A 26,882-nucleotide genomic window follows, 5' to 3' on the forward strand; every position below is an offset into this window, starting at 1 on the left:
CTTAAAATAGTGAAACATATAATTAAAACTTATAATAAAAAAAAATAGAATTTACGATAAATGATTATTTTAATATAAATTGGAATTAGTTCTTTCTTAAAATTTATTAAAATAAAGATCAAAAATTGCCTTTTTTTATAGCAACGTATAAAATAATTAGATTGTAATAAGAATTATAAACAAATTAACAATAAGTATAACAGAATATAGATACTTATTATAGACTAAATTTGATATTTATGATTTTTTTTACCTATATAATATCTCGGTCAAAACAACGTATCAATCTAATTTTGTTTAAGTTAAAATATCTTAGGGTATCAAAAGCCACGAATTTGGGTTAAGTAAAGATATCTCTCACGACATTTCACTTATTACCTTACACCAATTAAATTGGTTTTTTGAACACCTGAAGAGAATATAACTGCACCAATTACATAGGAAAAATTATTGGAAGGTAAGTGAAGAGGAAGACTTGGGACGAAATGGTAGGGTTATTAGACAAAAATAAATGAAAATTATGATAAAGAACGATAAGTGTAGATTTTCATATCTTTTTCCTCTAAATAATATATCCAAAAAATAAATAATTAGATTTTTAAAAAAAACAATTATGGTTAAATTAGAATAGACCCATAAATATTTTGGTAAGAGTAAGACTTAAATCTTTTTCCACCCGTCGAGATAAAAAAAATTAGAAGAATGTTTTTCTTGGTTTTATAAGATTAAATAGTATACTATTATTTCAATCAAATAAATTTATAATCTTTAATTAGTAAAATTATTTTGGAATGAAGATTTTATTTTATATTAATTAACAAGAAAAATAGCTCAAGAGAGGCTCCAATTATCAAACTTTTTACCTATTTTTTAAGAGTAGATTAAAATCAATTTTCCATATGTTGAAAGGGCTTGGTTGCAACCTGCTTGTATAAAATATTAATAATTTTTATGATTTTAATTAGAGATCTGCAATGTCAAACTCGGTACCAGGCTCATGTCATAAAATATTTTTGGGCCAGAACGGTTAAACAAAATTAACAGGATGAGGCTGGGCAAAAAAATTATTGAAGGATGACAATACAATCTAGACCATAATTAATATTTTTTGCTCATATTATAAATTATAACATTAAATTTATAATTTAATCTTAAAATATGGTCAAATCATCTATTTGATAGAAGTTACAATCCATAAAAGTTTAGTATTTTTTTAAAATTTAACAAGCTGTTTATTGATGTTCAACAATATTTCGGGTTAAGCTTTGATTTAAAAAAATAGTTAGACTAAATAAAAAATTTGGCATGCCGGATGAAAACTAAATCCCAGCTGGGCCAAGCATAAAAATTTTGCTATTTCCAGATCTATCGTTTTAATTAATCTAAACTGATCATTTTTAAAAATAAGCTTTGATAACATACTATAAGTTTATTTCAAGTCATATTAAATATATAATATATATTAATAATCTATTTTGATAAAAAAATAACATTATAATCTAAATAAATAAATAGTTTTAAAAAAATAGAAAAATATTCACAAAATGCTAGGTAAAATTTTAAAATGATTCATGATTAGATTGGATTGTTAGTTTATAGTTAAGAATTCCTGCGCAATGATTGAAACCATTTAAAAACGGTGGGAAATTTTAAAGGGTCAATTTCAACATCCCCAGTTGTGTTAAAACATCTGAAAACGTCATAATCCAATTTTGACGGCGAACTCCCCCCTTTAATGTACATAGTTTTTGCAGGTTTCATTGTCGATAACTTGTCACCAGCAAAAGGTGTTGATGACACCATAAACATATTTGATGACTCATAAGTTGGGATATTAGAAATCAGGGATTGGGTAGGAGATTGGGATGGAGTATAAAAGGCTTCTTCGCTACTCGACGATTGTGGCTCGTCATCTTTAAAATCTACGGGTGAACTATTAGCAGTCGAGAATCGATTGAGTGTTAAAGAATTAAAAATGCGTTTGGAAGAAGAAGTGATTATGGAAGAGATCCCGCTACCTATGGTTGCTTTAAACGATCCACGGTCAGTCGATAAAATGATCTTCTTAGTGGGGCTTCCATCTCTGGTTTTGTTCCTGAATTCTATTTCGCATTTTGGTAGCATGTGGTTATCTCGATTTTTTAAGGTATTTTGGCTCTCATCATCAATAATTAATTTAAATGGCAAAAGCTTGGAAATTCTTCTTTTTAGAGGAGACACGAATGATCTTGCACTATAAGTGGTCTTTAAACACTGTTTGCTATCATTGCCATTGGTACTGGAAGGTGCTGTTTGGATAATACCGTTGGCAAGAGACAATTTTTCAAAATCAGAGCAAAGAGATGTTTCAAGAATATCGCCACTGGTTGCTTCGCGGGGGGTTCGTTCAGAGGAGTTTTTTAAGGCATCGCCCACCTTAAAATCATTATCAGTCAAAGCAATATCTAAATCGGAGACTTGAGGTTTATTATTGGTTGTTTCCTGACTTTCCAAGTCGATTTGTTTCAAAGAATTCAAGAAATTTAAAGAAGGCTCCTCTATATCTTTTTCCTCCACGTCCTCATGACTGCTACCCCTCCAGGTATCGAATTGTTCATGATTATTAAGTAATCTATGGATAAAATTTGAGTCAGAAAAAGTTTTAAAGTCGCTTTTGGTAGGAAACAATAGAGGTTGTTCGTTATCATAAGAATTGAAGGATGATGATAACAAAGAAAATCCGTCTAAAAAATCATGCTTATCAAACTCATCCCCTTGGCTGGATTTATCGAGAGCAATCATCGTTTCAACATGCTTGAGGTAATTTTCGAATTTCACTTAATTCGCAATAAACGAGATATTTAATTATTATATAATTTTCCTTATGATAGAATAGTTATAATACAATATAAGAATAAAAATCAATTTCAAGGTAGTATGGTGTGGTGATAATAATATTGTAATTTTTTAAAAAATGTAGATTTTACTCAATCCTTTGGGCGATGCGATATCCTCCAACTTCAATTTTTCAGGCAACGTATTAAAGAGCGACTGGCTTCCATCATTAGTAGCAATGTCGGTTGTAGATATATGGGAACCTTGACTTTCGGATATAGAGTCGCTATAGAGACTAACGTCATTATAGCTTGCAGAAGGATAATCTATATATATTAATTACTATATCCAAATATTTTTAAAAAAAATTAAACCAAAATTTTGAAAATTCAAAAAATCCCATCTTTCTGCCCATGGGACGTTCATGGATTTTGCAATTGATCTACCATGTATTTCTAAACCTTTCTCCGGATCTTTAAGAGTAATGTCTGTTATATTTTTTTCAAATGTAAAAACAAGATGCATAAAGTAAAAATAATGTTAGGGTTGGTATTAGAGGTCTGAAATAGCGAGTTTTAACTCAGATAGTTTTTTTTAAATTCAACCGCCCACCCTTTGTCTAAAAATTGTTTAACCTGCTTAACCCAATGTTTAAGAATTATTTTAGTGGTTGATTTGGTTTTTTAGGGATGTACCAAAATTTCATATCGGATGGGGGAGATAATTCGCCTTTTTCAAAATATCGGTTATCGGCCGATATTATAAAATTTTCCGATTCGATATCAATAAAAATATTTTATATACTTTAAAATTAATGAATAAAACTATAACTGATCCTTATAATATATTTAAATGACAGTATGAGATGAGTCGATGTATGTTGTGTTGCAAAATAGCTCCATCTGAGCCTATTTCTAAAATCAACTAACTCAATATTTTAGCCAGAAAAATATTGCTTAAATCTAGAGATTTCGTGAATAATGCAAAACTTTGTGCCATCTATGAACAAAATCTTCAGGCTAGCATAATATTTTTCTGGATAAAATACTGAGTAAGCCGTTTTTATCGATTGGCTCAAATGAAGCTATTTTGAACACTAGATGTATGCATTACAAATTAAAACGATAGTATATTTACAGAATACAAAATCACATGATATCAGATCAGTAACGATATCAATTTAATATCAGTAGTATCGGATCGGCCTCCAAAAAGTGGTATCGGTACACCCCTAGTTTTTTGTTTATTTTAAACTATTTTATATTCTTAGTTAAATTTCTAAATATTTTTAATAAATAAAAATCTATTCTGATCATTTCCCTCGAATTTAAAATTCACCCGCCTATTGTTTTAAAGGTGTTTTTTAATCTGTCAACTTACCCATGCAATGAAAATCTTTTAGGGGATAAAATCCCACCCATTACCGACTTCATTAACATATTAATTTTAAATATATTTTTTGAATAACAATAACGGTTAAATCAATTTTGTCCTATTTTAAATAAATATTTTCTTCTATATCAAATTTTACTCTATTTTGCATAAGTTCTTAATGGCTAAATTTAATAACTAAATAATTTCTGTGATAATTCTGAAATGAAAAATTTAATATATTTTAAATTTAAAGAATCTCCATAGATATCTCAATCTGCCCTAATATTAAAAATAATAATAAAACATAGTTAATATTGAAATTATTTAAATTATATGCTCAAGAATATATTAATAATAGTGAAAATGGGTTAAATATTATAATAGATAATTATATAACGCACTTTTTAGTTCAATACTACTTAAATGAGCGTATGTCTAATTAATAAAATTATTATATTTAGTCATAGAAAGTTTAAAATCGTAAATATTATAAAAGATAAAAATTTTTTAGTTTTTATATTAATAAAAAAATTGTAATTTTGCCAACCCTATAATTCATTGTTTTCATGATTTTTTTTAAACCTAGAGATGTGGTGATACAGGAAGAGAGAATGGACGAATTTGACTTATCCGATAACATATTTGAACTTTTAATAGAGGATTTTTTGCTGTAACTATCCTTCCGAGTCTTGTTCCAAACGTTATAAAATTCAAGTGCCTTATATGGATAAACATTATTTAGTATTATAATTATAAAGGAAAAGTATAATATTTAAAATAAAAGTCATTTACTTTGGAGTAAGGCATAGGCCCAGCCAAAGCATCGATTTTTAGAAAGGAAAAATCAGTATTCGTTTGACTATTATTCAAAATTGAATTGCTGGAATTAAGATGAGTAGAAAAATGACTAGTTAATAATATTTCCTCTTGGTCGAAGATTATTTTTTTGCGACTACTGACTTGAGATTCACGAAAAACGTGGTCTCTACAGTGAAATCTGTGATTGTTTCTAAGCTGAATCTCATTTTGTCTATCGTGAGATGTTTCGTTTGGCATTTTATCGCGAAAATGGAAAGGCTTGCCAATTACGGGGGACGGATTATTGGTTAACCATTGAGAACATTCTATCTCGGCATTGTACATGCCATGAGAGGTAATGAAAAATGGTACAGAGCCTACGTCATCTCGTATAACTGGTACGTAATAAGGATCTTTCAAAGATAATTATTTTAAATTAACTTTCCTGCGAAAATACAATTAAAAAATATTATGACACCCCTATACATGTCATAGGGGTAGAGCAAATCTGGTGTTGGCAAAATTTTTAAAATGTCAAATCATTTAAAGTGGGCGTTATTTTGAAATACCTGTTTTTTCTAAAAGGAAATAGAAGAAATTGAAAATAAGGAAATAGAAAGAAACGAAAGGAAAAAAGAAGAAATTTAAAAAAAGGGAATTGAAGAAATAAGAAAGGGAATAAATGGAACTTGAGGAAGAAGAAACTAAAGAAATTGAAAATAAGAGAAAGGAGGATAGGAAAGAATCGAGTTTAAAGGAAAAAGAAATTAACAGATTGGAAATGGAGAAAATAAAAGATGTGGAGGGACAAATTAAAAATTGGAAGATTGAAACAGAATTTAATTGTGAAAATAATCGATGGCAAAACGTGTATCGAGGTGAAAATCAAAGGAGTCAGTCGATAATGGGGCCAATTGGAATGTGTTTTACCGGTGAAAAATATGGTCAAAACAGCAAAGAATGTAATGAAAGGGTAATTCAGAGGCTACTAAATGCTTGTGGAAGATGTGGTAATAAGGGTCATAGTTTAGAAAATTGAATTATAAAGCAGAAGATACACCTAAAATACTATATTGTAAAAAATGTGGGAAAAGGGGATATACCTAATACAAATTATATGATATATGAGCAAGGAAGGGCATTTCCAGCGGTTAAATCCATCGCACCGTATATATATTTAAGAAATATACCAGAGAAAGGGAAAATGTATGGAACAAAGTATGATAGAAAGAATGTATTGGATATAACATGATGTAGAGAAATAGGACATTATGCAGTAAATTGCCCAGATATTTGAATGTATGGTAGCGAAATAGAAAGATAAAAATTACTACACTGGGAAGATCTTAATCAAATTAATAATAATAATAACAGAGTAAATAAAAATTAGTGTATTATAATAAAATAGTCTGAAAGGAAGGAAAATGAAAATAATACTTATCCGATTTATAAAAATGAGTTAAAAGAGGTGAATAATGTAGTTATTAAAAATTGTATTATCTACAATCGTAAAATTAGAAAGAAATGTAAAATATCAGGAATACCGAGATAAATTAAAGATTTGTATAACAAAAAAATGAAATAATAGAAAATAAAGCTCCGGTGAATTTTAAAATGGAAATTGTGAAAATCACTATTTTTAAGATTCTGAAGAAACAAAGGTTGCAATTTTAGAAATAAATCAAGATGAAATAAAGAAGAATGAAAAAATGATAGATCAAAGTAAAGAAATGTATGAAATACTAAAAACATCAATAAAGGAGGGAAATGTTAATAAAATGGGAAATTAATTTTTGAAAAATAAAGTTTGGGAGATTATTAAAAATTCTGTAGATAATATTTTGGAAATTCTGAATGATACAAAGGTTATAAATTTTAAAGTAATTTAGATTCGATAATATTTTTAACGAGAATATGTTAACCGATGTTAAAGAAATTGAAGAAATTCTCCAGTTAGAAAATATTATCAGCTTGGAAACTAATGGGGTTGATATAAATTTGGAAATTGAAAATGAAATAAAAGGAGAAAATTCATTGTTAGAATGTAATAAATAATATGATAAAAGTTAATATAATATATAAAGGCCTGTGTTACAAGTAGAAAAACCTTTGTAGGAATATAATAATATAAGTTAATGAAATATATATAATTAAATTGTGAGATTCAGAAAATGCCTGAATCACAAATATTATAGACGATATTTATGAGGAAGAAAAATGTAAAGAACAAAGATCGGGAAATAAACTATAAAAGTGGAAAAATTGTAAACTTTGAAAGATGCGTGAATAACAACGGAACATTAAAGTCTCAAGAACAAAATAAAATCGAAGGAGCTTCAGTGTTGCGTTTCTGATTGTTTTTATATCTTATATGTTCTACCGTGGCAATTTTATTTTGGAGGTTAAAGGATTAAAAAGAAAATTATATAGGAAGTTGTGAGTGTAATTAATTTAATAAAGATTTCAAAAGGATAAATTAATAAAAATATGGGGGTCAATATGCAAACGTTAAAATGGTATGAAAGAAAGTTATTAATGAGGGAATGCTATCAATAGTTTAATTCCTTGTGAACATGTTCATAAAGACAGGGTTCGATTGAAATTAACTAGATGAAATCTCGGAATATGTAAGTCGCTTAAAATTGTGAGTAAAATTAATAATAAAAAAAACGTGAAGGAAGAGAATTATTTTATCAAATGAGAAATGAAAATTCAAATAGTAGATCTAAAATAAAAGTCCATGGTTATTGAAGACGTAGTTTTCAATCCATATCTACAATACTTAACAAGAACATAAATCTGGCTAGTAATAAATAATTATTACAACGGATGTAAACAATTTTATAATCAATAATCAAACCACATTAAAGATCGATACAATATCAAGACGACAACCAATTACAATAACAAAAGATATAAACTTTCGTATAAACCGCCAAAGTAAATAAAAAAAACAGTTTAATATCAAGAGGACATCAACGATGTAATCGACGCTCTGACTTAAATGTAACAATGCCTTAAGGGCTATTATTGGCGATCAGAGAGCGTGTAGGAAGAGAAAGCATAAAAATAATTCTTGAACTATAGGTGGCTATTTATTAAATTTTTATATTCTCTGATTAATTTATTTTTATAGTTACGAGTAAAATGTATCATTTTGCCATGGGTTTCTGATTTGGGTTAATTGAATTTTATTTACAATGTTTTCAAGGAAATATTTTTTTTCGTTTTTATATAAAAAAATTATTAAAATATATTCGCATCTTTATCATGTATAATTACATCATGCTATATTATATTCATTTCTGCTTGATATGATTAATTTTAATATTCGTTTTTTTCAAATATTTAAAGAATTCATTATTCCTATAAATTATAGGTCCAATTTTTTTTTATAGAATATAATAAGATTTAAGTAATGGAGATTTATAACCAGCCCAATGCCCACAATCATCAAAAAGAAATATATTAGACTTATTATTATTTTTACAACCTCCAGGAATATTTGATAAAATATTTTTTGGATTTTTTAAAATATTTATAAAAATTTACCGTAATTTTTATTATTAACTGCTATTATTTGATTATTGTTTAAATTTAACATGTTATTAATTGAAAATTTTTTCACAGATGGGTCGTAATTATATTTTTTTATTGTTAAAAAATTATCACTTAAGTTGTCATAAGATTAATCAAAATCAAAATTAAACTCACCAGTAAAAGAATATTTTTTATATTATTAACTGGTAAAGATAATGTAATTAGTGATCTGCATCGGGCCTAATTTTTCAAGCCTGGCACGGTACGAAATTTTTTTTAAAAAAAGATTTGCCGGCCTGGCCCGAACCCTAAATTTTTTTAAAAAAAATTTAACGACACGGCCCGAATTTATTTAAATATAGAAAATAATTTTTATAATTACTCAAAATAAAAGACATATGTTATATGTCGTTTAGTTTTATTAAATAAATCAAATATTTTAATTTTACATAAAAAATTCAATATAAAATTGATAAATTTAAATATATTTTAAAAAAATTTCAAGGTCCGACCCAACCCAGCCCGAATTTTTTTAAAAATATTAGGCCCGGCCCGAACCCGATTATTTTAAATAGAATTAGGCCCGAGCCCAACTTTGCAGATCTCTAAATGTAATATCTAAATCATAATCCACACAAGATATATCGTTAGTATTTTCATATTCAACAAAAGAAACACTTTTTATCATTAATTGATAAAGATAATGTTGATTATAAATCTATCGCCCAAATTATTATGTATATTAACACTTAAGTTGTCATAAGACTTATCAAAATCATCTTGTAGAAGATACATTTTTGATATTATTAATTAATAATGACAATGTAGATTTTAAATCAACCAATTCATTATCTATTATTTCACAAGACATATCATGAATAGATTCAAAAGAAAAAATTGTTTATATCATTGGAATCTCTCTTATTCTTTAGATCTTTTAAAGGTGGTTGAGCTAATGAAATGGGTTTTACAAAGCAAAATGGTTAAATAATTTAATTTATGTTTTAAACAACGAGACCATATTAGTATTAATTTATATGGTGTTTGTTTTCTAATATCCCGTCCATATATTTTCATCGTATAAGGGTTTTCCATTAAAACATTATCACTACCAGAAGGATAAAAAGTAGAAATATCAGTTGCAGCACTTATAGCATATAAGTGCTTTCAATTTGTCATAGTTTTAAAAACATGATTCATAGACTCACAATTATTGTTGACAAAAATTATTTTTTAAAGGATAATAAACATATTCAAAAAGATTACTTATTTTAGTAATTAAGAAATTTATTATAATTTAAGTTTTCACAATATTTTACTAAGGAGCCCATTCTAAAATTAAATATTTCATAACTATCTGCAAGAAATTATATTATTTATCATGGTTGCATACACATCTTGCTTATTTTGTAAAAACGATTTAATATTCTTTTTAAGATGCTGAGAACATAATAAATGGGTTGATTTTTCAAAAACTTGCTTTAAACTTTTAATCAAAGATAATTCTTCATCAGAGCCGAATATTAAATTATGAACATTTATTTTATTTTTAAAAAAATCTGATTTTAATTCAGAAAATTTTTTAGAAAAGGTAGTCGTATCTGAATCCGCATGTAAAAATTGGACCTAAAAATATAGGAAAATCCTTAGTTTTAGCTCTTCTGACACATTTATGCTTAAAAACTAAAGATGTAACGTAAAGATCGCCAAGATTAAAAGTTTTATCAATACCTATAATGCTCTGATTATCAAATGAGCACTTGAATTTTAAATTTTAATCATAAAAGGAGTGTATAATATTAAAGACGGGACTTTATCTTTATCATGTATAATTACCTGGATAAAGGGATGGGTATGAATTTGATTAATAATTTCTAACATATTATCAGCAAAATTAGGATAAATTTTATTTGTAAATTAATTTTATTTTTAATATTGTAAATTTGTTTAATATTTCTTGGTGAATTAAAAATATTATTATTTCTTATTAAATCATTATATATAAATCTAGTAAGTTTGTGCATTTTAATAGAATTTTTAATATTATCAATTACACTAGCTGGAGTGCGAATATAAGAATTATTATATTTTTTTAAGTTACCATGACTAGCAGGCCCTGGGTAAGTCTTTATATATTCAACAAGAAAACAATTATAAAAAACTAAATGTGATGCTTTAGTCATTGGATAAATATAACTTATTTTTCTTTTAAAATTTTTAGAAGCCTTTAAACACTGTAATATCTATGTAAAATTGTCATTTTATTTTCATTTGGGCGTGGTATAATTAATTTTAATATTCGTTTATTTTCAAATTAAATATCTATAAAGAATTCATTATGCCTATAAAATTAAAGGCTCTATTGTATGATTTTTTTCTAGAATATAATAAGATTTAAGTATCCAAGGCCCACAATCATCAAAATAAATAAATTTATTATTATTTTTATTAATTAAATAAAATTTATCATTTTACAACCTCCAGGAATATTTGATAAAATATTTTTTAGATTTTTTAAAATATATATAGCATCTAATACATTAAAAAATTTACCGTAGTTTTCATTATTGACTATTACTTGATTATTGTTTAAATTTAAAATGTTTTTAATTGAAAATTTTTTCAAAGATGTGTCGTAATTATTTATTATTTACTTTTTAAAAAAATTACCACTTAAGTTGTCATAAGATTAATCAAGATTAAACTCACAGTAAAAGAATTTTTTTTATATTATTAACTGGTAAAGATAATGTAATATCTGAATCATAATCTACACAAGACAGTTAGTATTTTCATTTGCAACAAAAGTAACATTTTTTATATAATTAATAGGTAAAGATACAGTTGAATCTATATCTAAATCGCCTAAATTATAATTTATATTAACACTTAAATTGTCTGAAGAATTATTAAAAGATACATTTTTTATATCATTAATAGGTAAAGATAAAGTTGAATCAAAATCGATGAAATTATTTTCTATTATTTCACAAGATATATCTTGTGTAAACTCATCTATAATAAAGGAATTATTATTAATATTATTAGAAATATTATCTTTCTCTACATCTTTGAAAGGTGGTTGGGCCGATGACATGGGTTTTGACAAAACATAATGGTTAGATATATCATTTAATTTATAATTTATAGAACAACTGGACCACATTAGTTATAATTTACACGGGGTTTGTTTTCTACATATATAAAAAATGTTACTTTTGTTGCAAATGAAAATACTAACTGTTTTGTGTAGATTATGATTCAGATATTACATTATCTTTACCAGTTAATAATATAAAAAAAATTCTTTTACTGTGAGTTTAATCTTGATTAATCTTATGACAACTTAAGTGATAATTTTTTTAAAAAGTAAATAATAAATAATTACGACACATCTTTGAAAAAATTTTCAATTAAAAACATTTTAAATTTAAACAATATTCAAGTAATAGTCAATAATGAAAACTACGGTAAATTTTTTAATGTATTAGATGCTATATATATTTTAAAAAATCTAAAAAATATTTTATCAAATATTCCTGGAGGTTGTAAAATGATAAATTTTATTTAATTAATAAAAATAATAATAAATTTATTTATTTTGATGATTGTGGGCCTTGGATACTTAAATCTTATTATATTCTAGAAAAATCATACAATAGAGCCTTTAATTTTATAGGGATAATGAATTCTTTATAGATATTTAATTTGAAAATAAACGAATATTAAAATTAATTATACCACGCCCAAATGAAAATAAAATGACAATTTTACATAGATATTACAGTGTTTAAAGGCTTCTAAAAATTTTAAAAGAAAAATAAGTTATATTTATCCAATGACTAAAGCATCACATTTAGTTTTTTATAATTGTTTTCTTGTTGAATATATAGGGACTTACCCAGGGCCTGCTAGTCATGGTAACTTAAAAAAATATAATAATTCTTATATTCGCACTCCAGCTAGTGTAATTGATAATATTAAAAATTCTATTAAAATGCACAAACCTACTAGATTTATATATAATGATTTAATAAGAAATAATAATATTTTTAATTCACCAAGAAATATTAAACAAATTTACAATATTAAAAATAAAATTAATTTACAAATAAAATATATCCTAATTTTGCTGATAATATGTTAGAAATTATTAATCAAATTCATACCCATCCCTTTATCCAGGTAATTATACATGATAAAGATAAAGTCCCGTCTTTAATATTATACACTCCTTTTATGATTAAAATTTAAAATTCAAGTGCTCATTTGATAATCAGAGCATTATAGGTATTGATAAAACTTTTAATCTTGGCGATCTTTACGTTACATCTTTAGTTTTTAAGCATAAATGTGTCAGAAGAGCTAAAACTGGGGATTTTCCTATATTTTTAGGTCCAATTTTTTACATGCGGATTCAGATACGACTACCTTTTCTAAAAAAATTTCTGAATTAAAATCAGATTTTTTTAAAAATAAAATAAATGTTAATAATTTAATATTCGGCTCTGATGAAGAATTATCTTTAATTAAAAGTTTAAAGCAAGTTTTTGAAAAATCAACTCATTTACTATGTTCTCAGCATCTTAAAAAGAATTTTAAATCGTTTTTACAAAATAAGCAAGATGTGCATGCAACCATGATAAATAATATAATTTCGTTTAATTATGACCAAATAATATAATAAAATATTTTATAAAAAGTCTATTAATTTTTTTAAAATTGTGATCTAATATAAATTCTACTAAATAAGTTAAAAATATAATGAACAGATTGAAAGGATAGTAGCTTAGTAATGAGTTGGCTAAAGAAAAAATAAGCATGAGGAAGATAAATTATAATTAAGATGGTTAAATTGTAATAAGCGATAATGTAAATAGGAAGTCACAAATATAGAATACCCAAGCTGTGAACTTCACAACAATTTTATAATAAGCTACATATAAATAAATAAAATATATAAAATCATGGCAAAATTGTTTGAAACTTAGAAGGTAGGTACTCTATACATTTTGAATACGATTCTGGCAAAATCAAGTCTTATAATAAATAAAAAACTCACTATAAATTATTTAAGTTTTAAAAAAATGCTAAAAACCTAGATATATGTAGTCCCTTTAAGACATACATATACATAAGTAATTATGGTATAACTCAACAAAATTGTTGTTACAGCTGATTTATTTAAATTTCCATTCGTCATTATTAATAAAAAAATGATGTAATTTTATTAACTACCATTTTTAATATATCGTATACTCCTTACTTCAGATATTTATTTAGCGTTAAATATATTTTATCTAATTAAAAAAATCTCCTTCAGTTGAACATTCCTTGAAAGTTCTTGGTCATTTAAAAATATATATAGGGCTAAATAATACCTTCCAGCAAATCCTTGATCATTTGTAAGACTTTGGGTTTGTCATTACCAGTATACCTGTCACATATAACCTACATCATTTTAGAAAAACTCGATTTAAAATTTTATTTTAAATTATGTAATATCATTTGTAATGTTGTTAAACGGCTCGTTTAGAGCCGATTTTTAAAAACAGCTAACTCAATATTTTAGCCAGAAAAATATTACCTAAGCCTCGGGATTTGATAATATATGTCTAGATCTTTATTCCTTCTATGAACAAAATCTTCAAACTTAAGTAATAATTGATAAAAAATTAGTTAGTCGTTTTTAAAAATCGGTTCAAAACTTACGTTTAACAACCTTAATCATTTGTTTTTCCTTTGTATTTAATTATTTTTTCAGATTTATTGTTCCGCGTTTTTTATTTTTCCCATATTAAAAAAAAATAAAAAATCAGGCAATTTGAAGTTAACATTTTTTTAAAAAAAAAATTCGATGCTATAAAAAGCTACAAAATTTTAGAAATGCAACTTTAAAAAAAAACCTGATAACTGGTAAAACTTTCTTTATTAACGCAACTTTTATCGATCAAGGGATGAGATACGAGTAATTTGACTATCATCGTATTTCCGAATTTGGACGCCATATGCAAGGGTGTTTCGAACAGCTTTATTTTGATAAAAATAATAATTTAACATTTAATCATTTTAAAAGGCTTTTTTTTTAAAAAAAACTTCTTTATAATTTGATTCCCATTATCCCATATTTGAATATTAATTTTTGAATTTGGGGAAAAAATGATGTTCAACATGTTTAAAATATTCTAATGAATAAAAGGTTACTGCCACTCTCGGGGGGGGGGGCGTATATTATATTTTTTTTATGTTATTTTTTTTATCAATTTTTTATTTTTGCCTACATATTTTTTTTATGAAGATATTTTAAGGAGAATTTTGACTACAAATTTAATTTTTTTTGTGGAATTATTAATTCCGCATATTTTAGGAGAATTTTGCCTACAAATTTAATTTTTTTATGAAGATAATTTTAGTAGAATTTTGCCTACAAATTTAATTTTTTTGTGGTAAAATATAGGAATTATTAATTCCGCATATTTTAGGATTTTGCCTACAAATTTAATTTTTTATTTAAGTCTACAAATTTTTATTAATTTTGTATTAGGGATAAAATAGACCCCACCTTTGAAGTTTAAGTGATTTTTAACCTTTCTAGTGAAGGGTTAAATCGAAATATAGTATTAAATGACGCAAAATATTGTATTAAAATTTATACACGAAATATAGTATTAAATACCCAATTTTATTCATTAAATTGAAATATATTATTGAAATTAACAGTGATTTATAAAATGAATAAAAATGTCAAAACGACTTACAATTTATATTTCCTAAAATATCTATATTCAAGAAGATATTCATGAATATCCTTATCCCCATGTTTTTTATAGTTGGCTTTTAGATCCAGCCAAAGCCTTTCGACTTTTTGGGTGTTGATATCTGTCATTTGGATTAATAAAATTTGGTGAATGATTGATCCGATAATGGAAATAATTGGCTTGTTCTAGCCTATTATATCTAAGATAAGTAGATTTAAATTTATTACCACGACAGGAAAAATATATTCCTAAAAATAACTTAAATATTTTACCACAAAAATAATTAAATTTGTAGGCAAAATTCTCCTAAAAATAACTTAAATATTTTACCACAAAAAAATTAAATTTGTAGGCAAAATTCTCCTAAAGTATGCGGAATTAATATTTCCTATATTTTATCACAAAAAAAATAAATTTGAAGGCAAAATTCTCCTAAAAATATCTTCACAAAAAAAATTAAATTTTTAGGCAAAAATAAAAAATTGATAAAAAAAATAAAAATAATATTCCCTCGAGAGTGGCAGTAATCCAATAAAAATTAACTTTTCAAAATAATTAAATGATAAAAATTAGAGGTGGGTGCAGGCTGTGAAAATACCAGGGTTTAACATTTGCTCAAAATTCAAAAATCTTCACAGATCGTTGCTCTTTTGAAGATCAAAATATGCGAAGATTTTTTCGCTAAAAAAAATTTTGAGCTTGCTCAAAGAAGATTTTTGAGCAAAATAAAAAATATTTTTTGTAAAAAAATCTTCTATAATTTTGAGAAAATATTTTGAGAATTTTATAATAAAATAAAATCTTTTGTAAGGAAATCTTTATTAAAATATTTTTGAAATTTTGATCTTAAAATTTTTTGGTAAATTCTTTAAAAATAAAATTTTTGATATATATTTTTTTTTATTTTATTATGTTAATGAAAATATTTTTTTTGAATAGGTTGTGAATGTGAGAATTGGTCATTATACCGACTGCATTTTTTTTAATATTTGGAATAAGTAATAGTGATTATTTTAAAAATGTAATGTCATAATTTTAATGTTTTATATTTAATGTAAACTATAAAAGTGACAATTGTCATAATACTCATCTCAGAACCTTTAAAAATAATTATAATTAAAAAAGGCTAGTTGAGCATGTTTTGAGATGGTTTCAGTGATTGTAAAGCATATAAAGGTGACAATTGTCATAATAACATATGTTTTAATTGGAAATAGAGAAAAATGATTATTTCAACATGAATTAATATAATGTGTAAACTATAAAAGTGACAATTGTCATAATATTCATAACAGATCCTATAAAAATAATTTTATTTTTAGGTATTAAATAGGCGAGAAAAAATTTTTTGAGCATGTTTCGAGATGGTTTTAATGATTGTAAAAATTGTCACAATCGTTATTTTTGAACTTTTTTAAAGCAAGTAGATAAAAATTTATTAAATATAAAATTAAATGTGGATGTACCATAGAGCAGTGACAATTGTCATAATCGTTATTTTTGAACTTTTTTGAATTTTTTTGAAGCAACAGAGTAAAATAATAAATTGTAAACATGTTAAATTGAAATTTAAATGTGGATGTACCATAGAAAAGTGACAATTGTCATAATCGTTATTTTTAATCTTTTTTGAATTTTTTTGAAGCAAAAGGGTAAAATTATATATTGTAAACATGTTAAATAAAAATTTCAGTGAAGATGTACCATAGAAATGTGACAATTATCATAATTGTTATCTTTGAACTTTTTTGAATTTTTTTAAAGCAAATAGGTAAAAATATATATTGTAAACCTGTTAAATTAAAATATCAGTGAATATGTACCATAGAAAAGTGACAATTGTCATTTTAATCGTTATTTTTGATCTTTTTTGAAGAAATTATATATTGTAAACTTATTAAATTAAAATTTCATTGAAGATCTACCATAGAAAAGTGAAAATTGTCTTAATTGTCATTTTTAATCCCTTTTAAATTTTTTTGAACTTACAGGGTAAAATAATAAATTGTAAACTTTTTAAATTTAAATGTGGATGTACTATAGATAAGTGACAATTGTCATAATGGCCATTTTTAATCTTTTTTGAATTTTTTTGAAGCAAAAGGGTAAAATAATAAATTATAAACATCATTAATTAAAATTTAAATGAGGATGTACCATAGAAATGTGACAATTGTCATAAACGTTTATTTTAATCTTTTTTGAATTTTTTTTAAGCAAAAGGGTAAAATTATATATTGTAAACATGTTAAATTAAAATTTCAGTGGAGATCTACCATAGAAAAGTGACAATTGTCATAATCGTTATTTTTAATCTTTTTTGAATTATTTTGAAGCAAAAGTATAAAATTATATATTGTAAACATGTTAAATTAAAATTTAAATGAGGATGTACCATAGAAAAATGACAATTGTCATAATCATTATGATCATTTTAGAATTTATTTGCTGAAACGAGCAGGTTTTTAGCTGAAGCCCATCCATGGGCGGCCTAGCTTAATAATTTTAAAAAGTGCGAGCGAATCGGTTACAAAATTTTAACAATTAGCGGGCTAAAAAATTTTAACTTTAGTTTATTATTTAAAATCTATTAGGTAAACATTAAAAAGAATCTATGAATATAATTCCCAGGAAATAAAATTCCCATTTTTTAAGATATTAAAAATTACAAAATTAGTAAAATAGTCACTATCTCCAGGTCTCTTAAATCTTTCTACATCTACATGTTGGTACCAATTAACATTATATTGTTTATTATATATAATCTTTTAGATTTTTCCTCACAGGAAGAACCATCTTATTCTCAAAATATTTCAAATTCAGTTTTATTTGGTATAACAAATAATTCTTAACCCAATCAAATAAATTTTTCTACAATAAACTCTGATACCTATCATAAACCACAAAAGAAATATAGCAATTGGAGTCAGGAAAAAATATAAATAGCCATAAACAGAATAAGAGGCCATCCGTCAAACTCCCTCCTTCAAGGGGGAAAACGTATCAGTTTTGGGTACCATTACAGCAATGAAAATTAAAAAAAAATTTGAATTCAATTTTATAAAAAAAAAATTATATAATACTTTTTTTCAATCTGGTGCCGCCTCGCTGGCACCAGCAAATTTCATTTTTTTGAGATTTTTATTTTCTTTAATTCATAAGGCAAAACATTAAATAAAAATAAATAAAGGAGGGAGAGAGAGAGACAATGGGAAAAACGAAAAGAAAAGAAAATGCATTTTTTATATCTTCATTTAACATTTGATTTTTTATAAATATAAAAAAAAAACATTAAATAAATGTATCCCATCCAAATTTATAAATGGGGGTTTTATTTGGCCTCAATAAAACAATTATTTTATTCATTTTTTTTATTTTATATAACATTAATTCCTGATTTTTTATTTCAAAATAAAGTGAAAATAAAAATAAAAGGAAAAAACAAGAAAGTTAAAATTAAAAATTACAAAATTTTTTTTTTATATATAATGCAAAATAAAAAAAATCTCAAAGATATTCTAAAGGAGCATTTTTTAATCGATTCTTCTGATATTATCCTATTAGGTACATCAGTCCTTTTCCCATTATACAAATTCACAATGAAATTACAAAAAAGTAATATTGTAATAGGTGATTTTTTTGCTTCATGGCTAGAATGCAAAATGGAGCTGGAGGAAATGGATAATAATTTATCTAAAAGTATGTTGGAATGTTTAAACATTAGAGAAAGCTATCTTTTTCAAAATAACGCATTTCGTAGTGCGATATATATGGATCATAGATTCCATTATGAAAATGGAAAATATCCTTTGGAAGAAGATAAAATATTGGCCAGGGTAAATTAATAAATTTATAATATACATCTTTTTATTTTAGGAACATATATTTGCAACTTGGAAACAATTGCAAGCTATTGACCCTCATGAAGAAAATACAACTCTAGTTATGCCTTCCACTAGTGATTATAAAAAAACAAAACTTGACCTTTACATTGAGCGTGATTGCAAGAAGGGACCTATATTTTATGAATTATGTAATAGCGATATCAAGCTAAAAATAAAATCGTTATTATACAACAAAAGATTGCCATCCTCACAAGATATTTTGCAATATTGGGTTTCAAGAAAACACCAAGATGCAGAATTATTTAAATTATCTCAAATAATTCTTGCTGCTCCTTGCACCTAAATCTCAGTTGAGAGAGCATTTAGTGCATTGGCACTAACTGTAACCTCTCTAAGGACAAGATTAGACAAAGATATACTTGATGATATTTTAATTATATAGCTTAATCGTACATTGTTAAATAATGTGATATTTTAAATAATTATTTATATAACCTATTTCATTATAAAGTTATTGTTTACATTGAAATTTTAATAAATAAAAATTCATATATATAACTGATTTAGATTTTTTGTATGAATAGTATAATCAGAGGGGGGCGTATTTTACTAGATATATCCAAATAGTAGTTTCTAAGATCTAAAATTGATTTAAAAGATTAAAGAAAAAATATTTTTAAATTTGTTGTTCCCAAAAATATCATGTTTATATTGATGCATCTTTCTAGTTCAACTCCGTTCCGGTTGGCTCTAAAAATTTAACATATATGATACTATTATCATCTGCCCAGAGGTTTAAGTGTTTCCCAACAAGATCATATTAACCTAATTTAAAAATAATGGATATGACTATGAGTAATGTGATAATTTCAAAATATATATATTAAAATAATTTCAAAAGGGAGTTGAGAATTAGATATGTCACTTATCTATGGTACATATTCACTGAAATTTTAATTTAACATGTGTACAATTTATTATTTTACCCTTTAAGTTCAAAAAAATTAAATAAAAAATTAAAAATGATAATTGTCACTTTTCTATGGTAGATCTCCACTGAAATTTTAATTTAACATGTTTACAATATATAATTTTACCCTTTTGCTTAAAAAAAATTCAAAAAAGATTAAAATAAACGTTTATGACAATTGTCACATTTCTATGGTACATCCTCATTTAAATTTTAATTAATGATGTTTATAATTTATTATTTTACCCTTTTGCTTCAAAAAAATTCAAAAAAGATTAAAAATGGCCATTATGACAATTGTCACTTATCTATAGTACATCCACATTTAAATTTAAAAAGTTTACAATTTATTATTTTACCCTGTAAGTTCAAAAAAATTTAAAAGGGATTAAAAATGACAATTAAGACAATTTTCACTTTTCTATGGTAGATCTTCAATGAAATTTTAATTTAATAAGTTTACAATATATAATTTCTTCAAAAAAAATCAAAAAAGATTAAAAATAACGATTATGACAATTGTCACTTTTCTATGGTACATATTCACTGATATTTTAATTTAACAGGTTTACAATATATATTTTTACCTATTTGCTTTAAAAAAATTCAAAAAAGTTCAAAGATAACAATTATGATAATTGTCACATTTCTATGGTACATCTTCACTGAAATTTTTATTTAACATGTTTACAATATATAATTTTACCCTTTTGCTTCAAAAAAATTCAAAAAAGATTAAAAATAACGATTATGACAATTGTCACTTTTCTATGGTACATCCACATTTAAATTTCAATTTAACATGTTTACAATTTATTATTTTACTCTGTTGCTTCAAAAAAATTCAAAAAAGTTCAAAAATAACGATTATGACAATTGTCACTGCTCTATGGTACATCCACATTTAATTTTATATTTAATAAATTTTTATCTACTTGCTTTAAAAAAGTTCAAAAATAACGATTGTGACAATTTTTACAATCATTAAAACCATCTCGAAACATGCTCAAAAAATTTTTTCTCGCCTATTTAATACCTAAAAATAAAATTATTTTTATAGGTTCTGTTATGAATATTATGACAATTGTCACTTTTATAGTTTACACATTATATTAATTCATGTTGAAATAATCATTTTTCTCTATTTCCAATTAAAACATATGTGAAATAAGTATTATGACAATTGTCACCTTTATATGCTTTACAATCACTGAAACCATCTCAAAACATGCTCAACTAGCCTTTTTAAATTATAATTATTTTTAAAGGTTCTGAGATGAGTATTATGACAATTGTCACTTTTATAGTTTACATTAAATATAAAACATTAAAATTATGACATTACATTTTTAAAATAATCATTATTACTTATTCCAAATATTAAAAAAAATGTAGTCGGTATTATGACCAATTCTCACATTTACAACCTATTCAAAAAAAATATTTTCATTAACATAATAAAATAAAAAAAAATATATATCAAAAATTTTATTTTTAAAGAATTTACCAAAAAATTTTAAGATCAAAATTTCAAAAATATTTTAATAAAGATTTCCTTACAAAAGATTTTATTTATTATAAAATTCTCAAAATATTTTCTCAAAATTATAGAAGATTTTTTTACAAAAAATATTTTTTATTTTGCTCAAAAATCTTCTTTGAGCAAGCTCAAAATTTTTTTTAGCGAAAAAATCTTCGCAAAAAATTGATCTTCAAAGATTTTTTCCTCAAAATTTTGGGCGAAAAAAATCTTCAAATTTTTATTTGAAGATTTTTGTAAAACCCTGGAAAATACACATAACATGATGAGTCACAGCATGAATGTGAATAAATTTTAAATTATTGAGCGTGACAGGCCTTCCCAAAATTTTTGCCAGGCTCGAACATAAATTTCCCGTGAATCACTAAGATTTTAATTTTTAAAATTGATTTTCTATCAATATAAATGCTGCAATTTTATAATTATAATATAGTTACTAATTTAACCCCCCCCCCACCTATCCTTAGCCAAATCATAGCTACACCTATTAGTTCTTTTTAAAAAAGAATAATTTTTGAAAATCTTCCAAATTTTATAAACAATATTTTTTTCCTCTTATATTTCAGTTTTATGAAAAATATTAAATCTCTCAACCATCATTCAGCAATGGAAATTTGATAATAAATAAATTTAACTTAAATATATTTTATTTATCTATATACTAAATTTTTATCAATATTTAAATAAAGCTCAAATAATCTGAAACCAAATTCTAGTTCCGCAATAAATAATACTTATCTATGGAAACAAAAATTAGTAAAATTTTGTAAACCTTCTGAGTGATACAATAATAATCAAAACCATAAAAAACAGGACAAAATTTCTTTTAGAGGAAAATTTATTATGCAGCCACTACAATAAGTTAGGCTTAATTCTTGATCGAATTTCAAGTCTTAAGTTATTAGACGAAGAAAAGGAAGATATATATATATAAACAACCTTATAATTGGGAAATGATATAGAATTAGATGATATGCACAAGTCAATACCAACTATCAATTCATCCTGCCCACATAAAAACTTGTATATTCTATATAACATTTAGAGAATTTCTAGATGATTCTGATAAAGCATCAACATCTACTGTTGAAAGCTGTGGGGATGAACTTAAAAAATGCATCGCTCATAAAATAAATAACAATGACAATATTTTGAAGTTTTGGAAGCAGGAAAATTCATTTCTTATTTTGAGAAAAAGCTAGTAAAATTTTGTCAGCCCCTGGAGGTTCGGTTTCTAGTGAAAGATTATTTTCTAAGCCAATCGTATTAGAAGAAAGGCGAACACAATTCAAATAAAAAAACGGACATTTTTTTTCAAAATAAAAATTTTGCTTTTTGCAATTAATTTGTGTTATTAATATAGAATTTGAAAAATAAAAACAAAAAAGCGCATAAATATAGCAATAAATATTTAAAAACGCCATTGATCTTCGGGCGTGATTAAAATATTCTCTTTCGTGAGTGGGTTGGACGGATCAAATGTTTTTTAGTAGTAAGCACAAAAGGGCATTAATTTTTTTTATTGTCGAGTGGATGGGTCATGAATAAAAAATTAGACCCTCGTCCACCTCTAATAACAATGATCATTAATGATAAATTAATTTGAATAGATTTGCCTTTTTTTGATAATAAAGATGGTGTCTTTTTATTATAATGAAGATATTGCCTTTTCTTTGATAATGATTGAGTCTTTCTTTGGTAATGAAAATGTTGTCTTTACTTTGATGAATTTTGTTATAAGTCATTAAGGATAATGACAGTGGTTTTTCTTTGATAATGGAGATGTTACCTTTTTTTGTAATGTGTGGCTACTATGATAAAAGTTAGTCATAAATCATTGTGTTACGGTTGATGAAAATAGTGTCTTTTCTTCAATGATAAAGATGTTGCCTTATTTTTAAAAATGGTGTTTTTTCTTTGATAATGAAAATGTTTCTTTTATTTTGCTGAATATTTGTCAAGTTATTTCTAAGGATGATGATAGTAGCTTTTCTTTATCTTTGTTATCAAAGAAATGGCAACATTTTTTTATTATCGAAAGACAGCATTTTCATCATTCATAAAAATGATTTATGACTAAGTTCCAGCAAAGTAAAAGCAACATCTTCATCACCAAAATAAGGAAACATCTTCATTATCAAAAAAGACACCATCTTTATTACAAGAGTAAAGGCAACATCATTGTCAAAGAAAAGGCATCATTGTCATCATTCTTAGCACCAATTAATAACTGGGAATCTAAAGACACATAAATAATTCTCAACCTTACCAACTCTCAAAATATCCTTTATAACATATAATATTTTTTTTAAAAGTATGGCAAATTGCATACACTCAATTTGTGTGCAGTATTATATGTCAATAATATTTGAATCATTACACATAAAAATATTAAACAAATTAATAAAATTTAGCCCTTAATTACCTATAATTTAAAATAATTTTTTAAAAATTAGTAACTAATTTATCTGGAATGTTCAAGTACAGATCGGTTAAAAATTCTTTTCTTCTCCCTAAGCTTTCAGTGCCATCTTCTGGGTAAAGTCGTAAATAGTAAGAATCATCATTTAAAAACTTCAGAATCATTGAACAGATTTGAAAGGACTCATAAGTACATTTCCGAGCACAAAAGTGTAAGGCATGATACCTGGCACCTTCCTTGATATTTAAATAAATAATATCATTCATGTAATACAAATTTTGAATATTAAGAAAATCTATACAATTACTATAATATAAAACCAAAATGAATTATATTTTAAATGATAATTTATTTGTTTAAATTCAGTAAAATTTATTTTCAACCTATAAACAATTATGGATATAAAAAAATCTATCATAATTAAGTTTAAACAAAACTAAAATTATTAAATTATATAACAAAATAAATTTCATGATAAAATATAAATTTTGAATAAAATATTTTTTAAATATTTATTTGTTAGTTTAGTTTCTATTTATAAAATATTTTCTATATATAACCATAATTTATCTGATGGTAGTAATTTGTTATAGTAATACAAAAGGCAAAAATGTTTATTATTATGTTCCTAAAAAAATTCATAGTTATTTAAATTGAATTTATATATTTTTTATATTATAAATAAACAATTTTGTGTTTCTTTAACCCATAAATTGCCTTCTAAAATATATTGTTTGAAAAATGTTCCATTTTATAAAAACTATTATAAATAAAATATCAGAAATTTTATTCAAAATTTAAAACAAAAAAACTTGTAAAATAACAGGATTATCACCATGAGATATCAATAATCGTGGATTTAGTTGAAGTAGATTAAGTATTTCTTTCACATTATCTGAATTTAAAAAACTTCTAAATTGACTAATTTGAGTAGTTGAAGGAGCTTTAAAGGGAAGAGGTTTTTCACCTAATAATCTATTAGCAATGAAATTAAATTTAATTTACCATCAGATCTTGTTGTATTTGATATATCAACTAGTTTATAATTTTTTTTATTTGGGGTTTCCAAGTTTTCTGCAATATTTGCAGACAAATAATCTATATTTTGTGGTTTAGGCAAATTTTTGGTTAATAAATTTGATTCTAAATTTGCATTTTCAGTTAATATATTATGTGATTTTTTTAGTTTATGATAAAAATGTTTAGCATAATGTTTTGCTTTTTCTTCGCTGTCAAATACCTGTAGAAAATATATTATAAATAAATAAAACCATTAAGTAACTTTAAATCTTGCTGATTTATATTTTTTCAACACCTGACTAACAACTTTAAAATCATTATAAACTAACATATCTATAAATCAAGTGATTATAAATAATTTTTATCCATCCTACTTTCTTCCCCGGAAGTTTCATGTGAATTTATATTTGATTCGTCTCCCAAAATGAGAAAATATTTTGAATTGAATGCCATCCAATGGCAAGATGTTAAAAAGTTTTGTTTCTTAGCATTAGTTTTCCTGCAATTACTAACTAACGCCCAAATTTGCTAATCCACTACGATAAAACTTTAATAAGCGGAGCTTAGCAGTCGTCTTTAATATTCGATATGATCACACACAACCACCTATCGATTTTCAAAAATAACTAAAACTATTATGAATTTATACCGAGAGCTAAGTGGTATAGAGAACTGTTATGCTCAGCGTCTACATGACAGGATTTTCACTGGATGTAAAAGCATCTCAAAAACCTATGCCTACTCACCTAAAAATATTTCGCTATCGTAGGTGACAATGTTTTTACATATTAATTATTGAAATATTTTAGATCTACTATCAACTATAAAAATATTGTTAATATAAAAGAGTTATTTTTATGAATTCATTAACCCCCTCTTTTATTTACAATAATGCATTATTCTAGTATATTGTTTGGCATGAATATGAGTTTGCCGAGAATATCGGATAGCAGAAGGTTTGGAAAAAAATGTATATGATAGTTTGCAATATCAAATATGGGATCAAATTCATCTTCTTCGTTGTCAGTTAATGCTATTTCATCCTCCGATTCCCAATCAAATGCCATAGACTTATCAAAAAATTTAGCTTCAATAAAACACTTTATGATTGTGGTACTTGTCACCTCACCCCATGCAAATTTTATAAGATAGAGGCTATCATATAGTGTAAATCTTTTATAAAAAGAAATGGTGTCATTTCCTTCCATCAATGTTATCATTTTTCTCATGATACCCTTTCTATAATGACATTTAAAGGATCTAATTGCACCCATGTCCAATGGTTGAATTAATGATGTTGTATTTGCTGGTAAAAAAATTAATTTTATATTGTTAAATGTTAATTTTGTTTTGTGACAAGATGCATTGTCACAAAACAATAAAATTTTCTTCTTTAATGAGGAATCCCATTCTTTAAGAATATCTTCAAAAGTTGAGGTTGTCATCCAGCTGCTTTTATTGGAGTAGTATTTAACTGGTAATTTTTTATTTTTAAAGCACCTAGGGTTTTTAAATTTCCCTACAACATATAACTTTTTATCAGATCCATCCCCATTTATGATAAATAGAACTGTGACCTTTTCCTTGTCTGGTTTGAAGCCCAGTGGTTGAGTTCCACTAAATTCCATTGTGCCCTTTGGTAATGCTCGGTAGTATAGTCCTCATCACAATTGTAAATATTACTCCTTTGATAATCTTTAATCAGAGATGGGAGTGTATTTCTGCTCCATTCATTTGCATTAATAATATCTGCACTCCCCTTTTCATTGCAAACATTATGAAAATTTATATTCTGTCTTTT

The 26,882-nt window shown here is 25.0% G+C and overlaps 1 protein-coding gene across 4 annotated transcripts; it reads right to left on the reverse strand.

The window, feature by feature from the left end:
- Positions 1 to 1,546: 1,546 nt before the first annotated feature.
- LOC135928379 (uncharacterized) lies at positions 1,547 to 25,558 on the reverse strand. Of its 4 annotated transcripts, XM_065464835.1 has the most exons (12): positions 25,456 to 25,536; positions 25,344 to 25,414; positions 25,067 to 25,301; positions 24,874 to 25,028; positions 24,100 to 24,297; positions 14,433 to 14,555; positions 13,908 to 13,977; positions 4,981 to 5,399; positions 4,771 to 4,906; positions 3,189 to 3,302; positions 2,967 to 3,140; positions 1,547 to 2,816 (listed from the first exon to the last, which is right to left on the reverse strand). In XM_065464835.1, exons 1-12 carry the CDS (start codon positions 25,532 to 25,534, stop codon positions 1,600 to 1,602), a joined length of 2,991 nt encoding a protein of 996 aa, XP_065320907.1. In that variant the 5' UTR covers positions 25,535 to 25,536; the 3' UTR covers positions 1,547 to 1,599. The 4 variants fall into 4 exon arrangements, with proteins under 4 accessions (XP_065320907.1, XP_065320919.1, XP_065320912.1 ...); XM_065464847.1 differs by lacking the exon at positions 25,344 to 25,414 and having other exon boundaries at positions 25,456 to 25,558; XM_065464840.1 differs by lacking the exon at positions 3,189 to 3,302.
- Between the last annotated feature and the right edge of the window lie 1,324 nt (positions 25,559 to 26,882).

This window comes from Gordionus sp. m RMFG-2023, chromosome 1 (assembly GCF_954871325.1).
Source record: "Gordionus sp. m RMFG-2023 chromosome 1, tfGorSpeb1-WG-v2, whole genome shotgun sequence".
Lineage (NCBI taxonomy): Eukaryota > Metazoa > Nematomorpha > Gordioida > Chordodea > Parachordodidae > Gordionus > Gordionus sp. m RMFG-2023.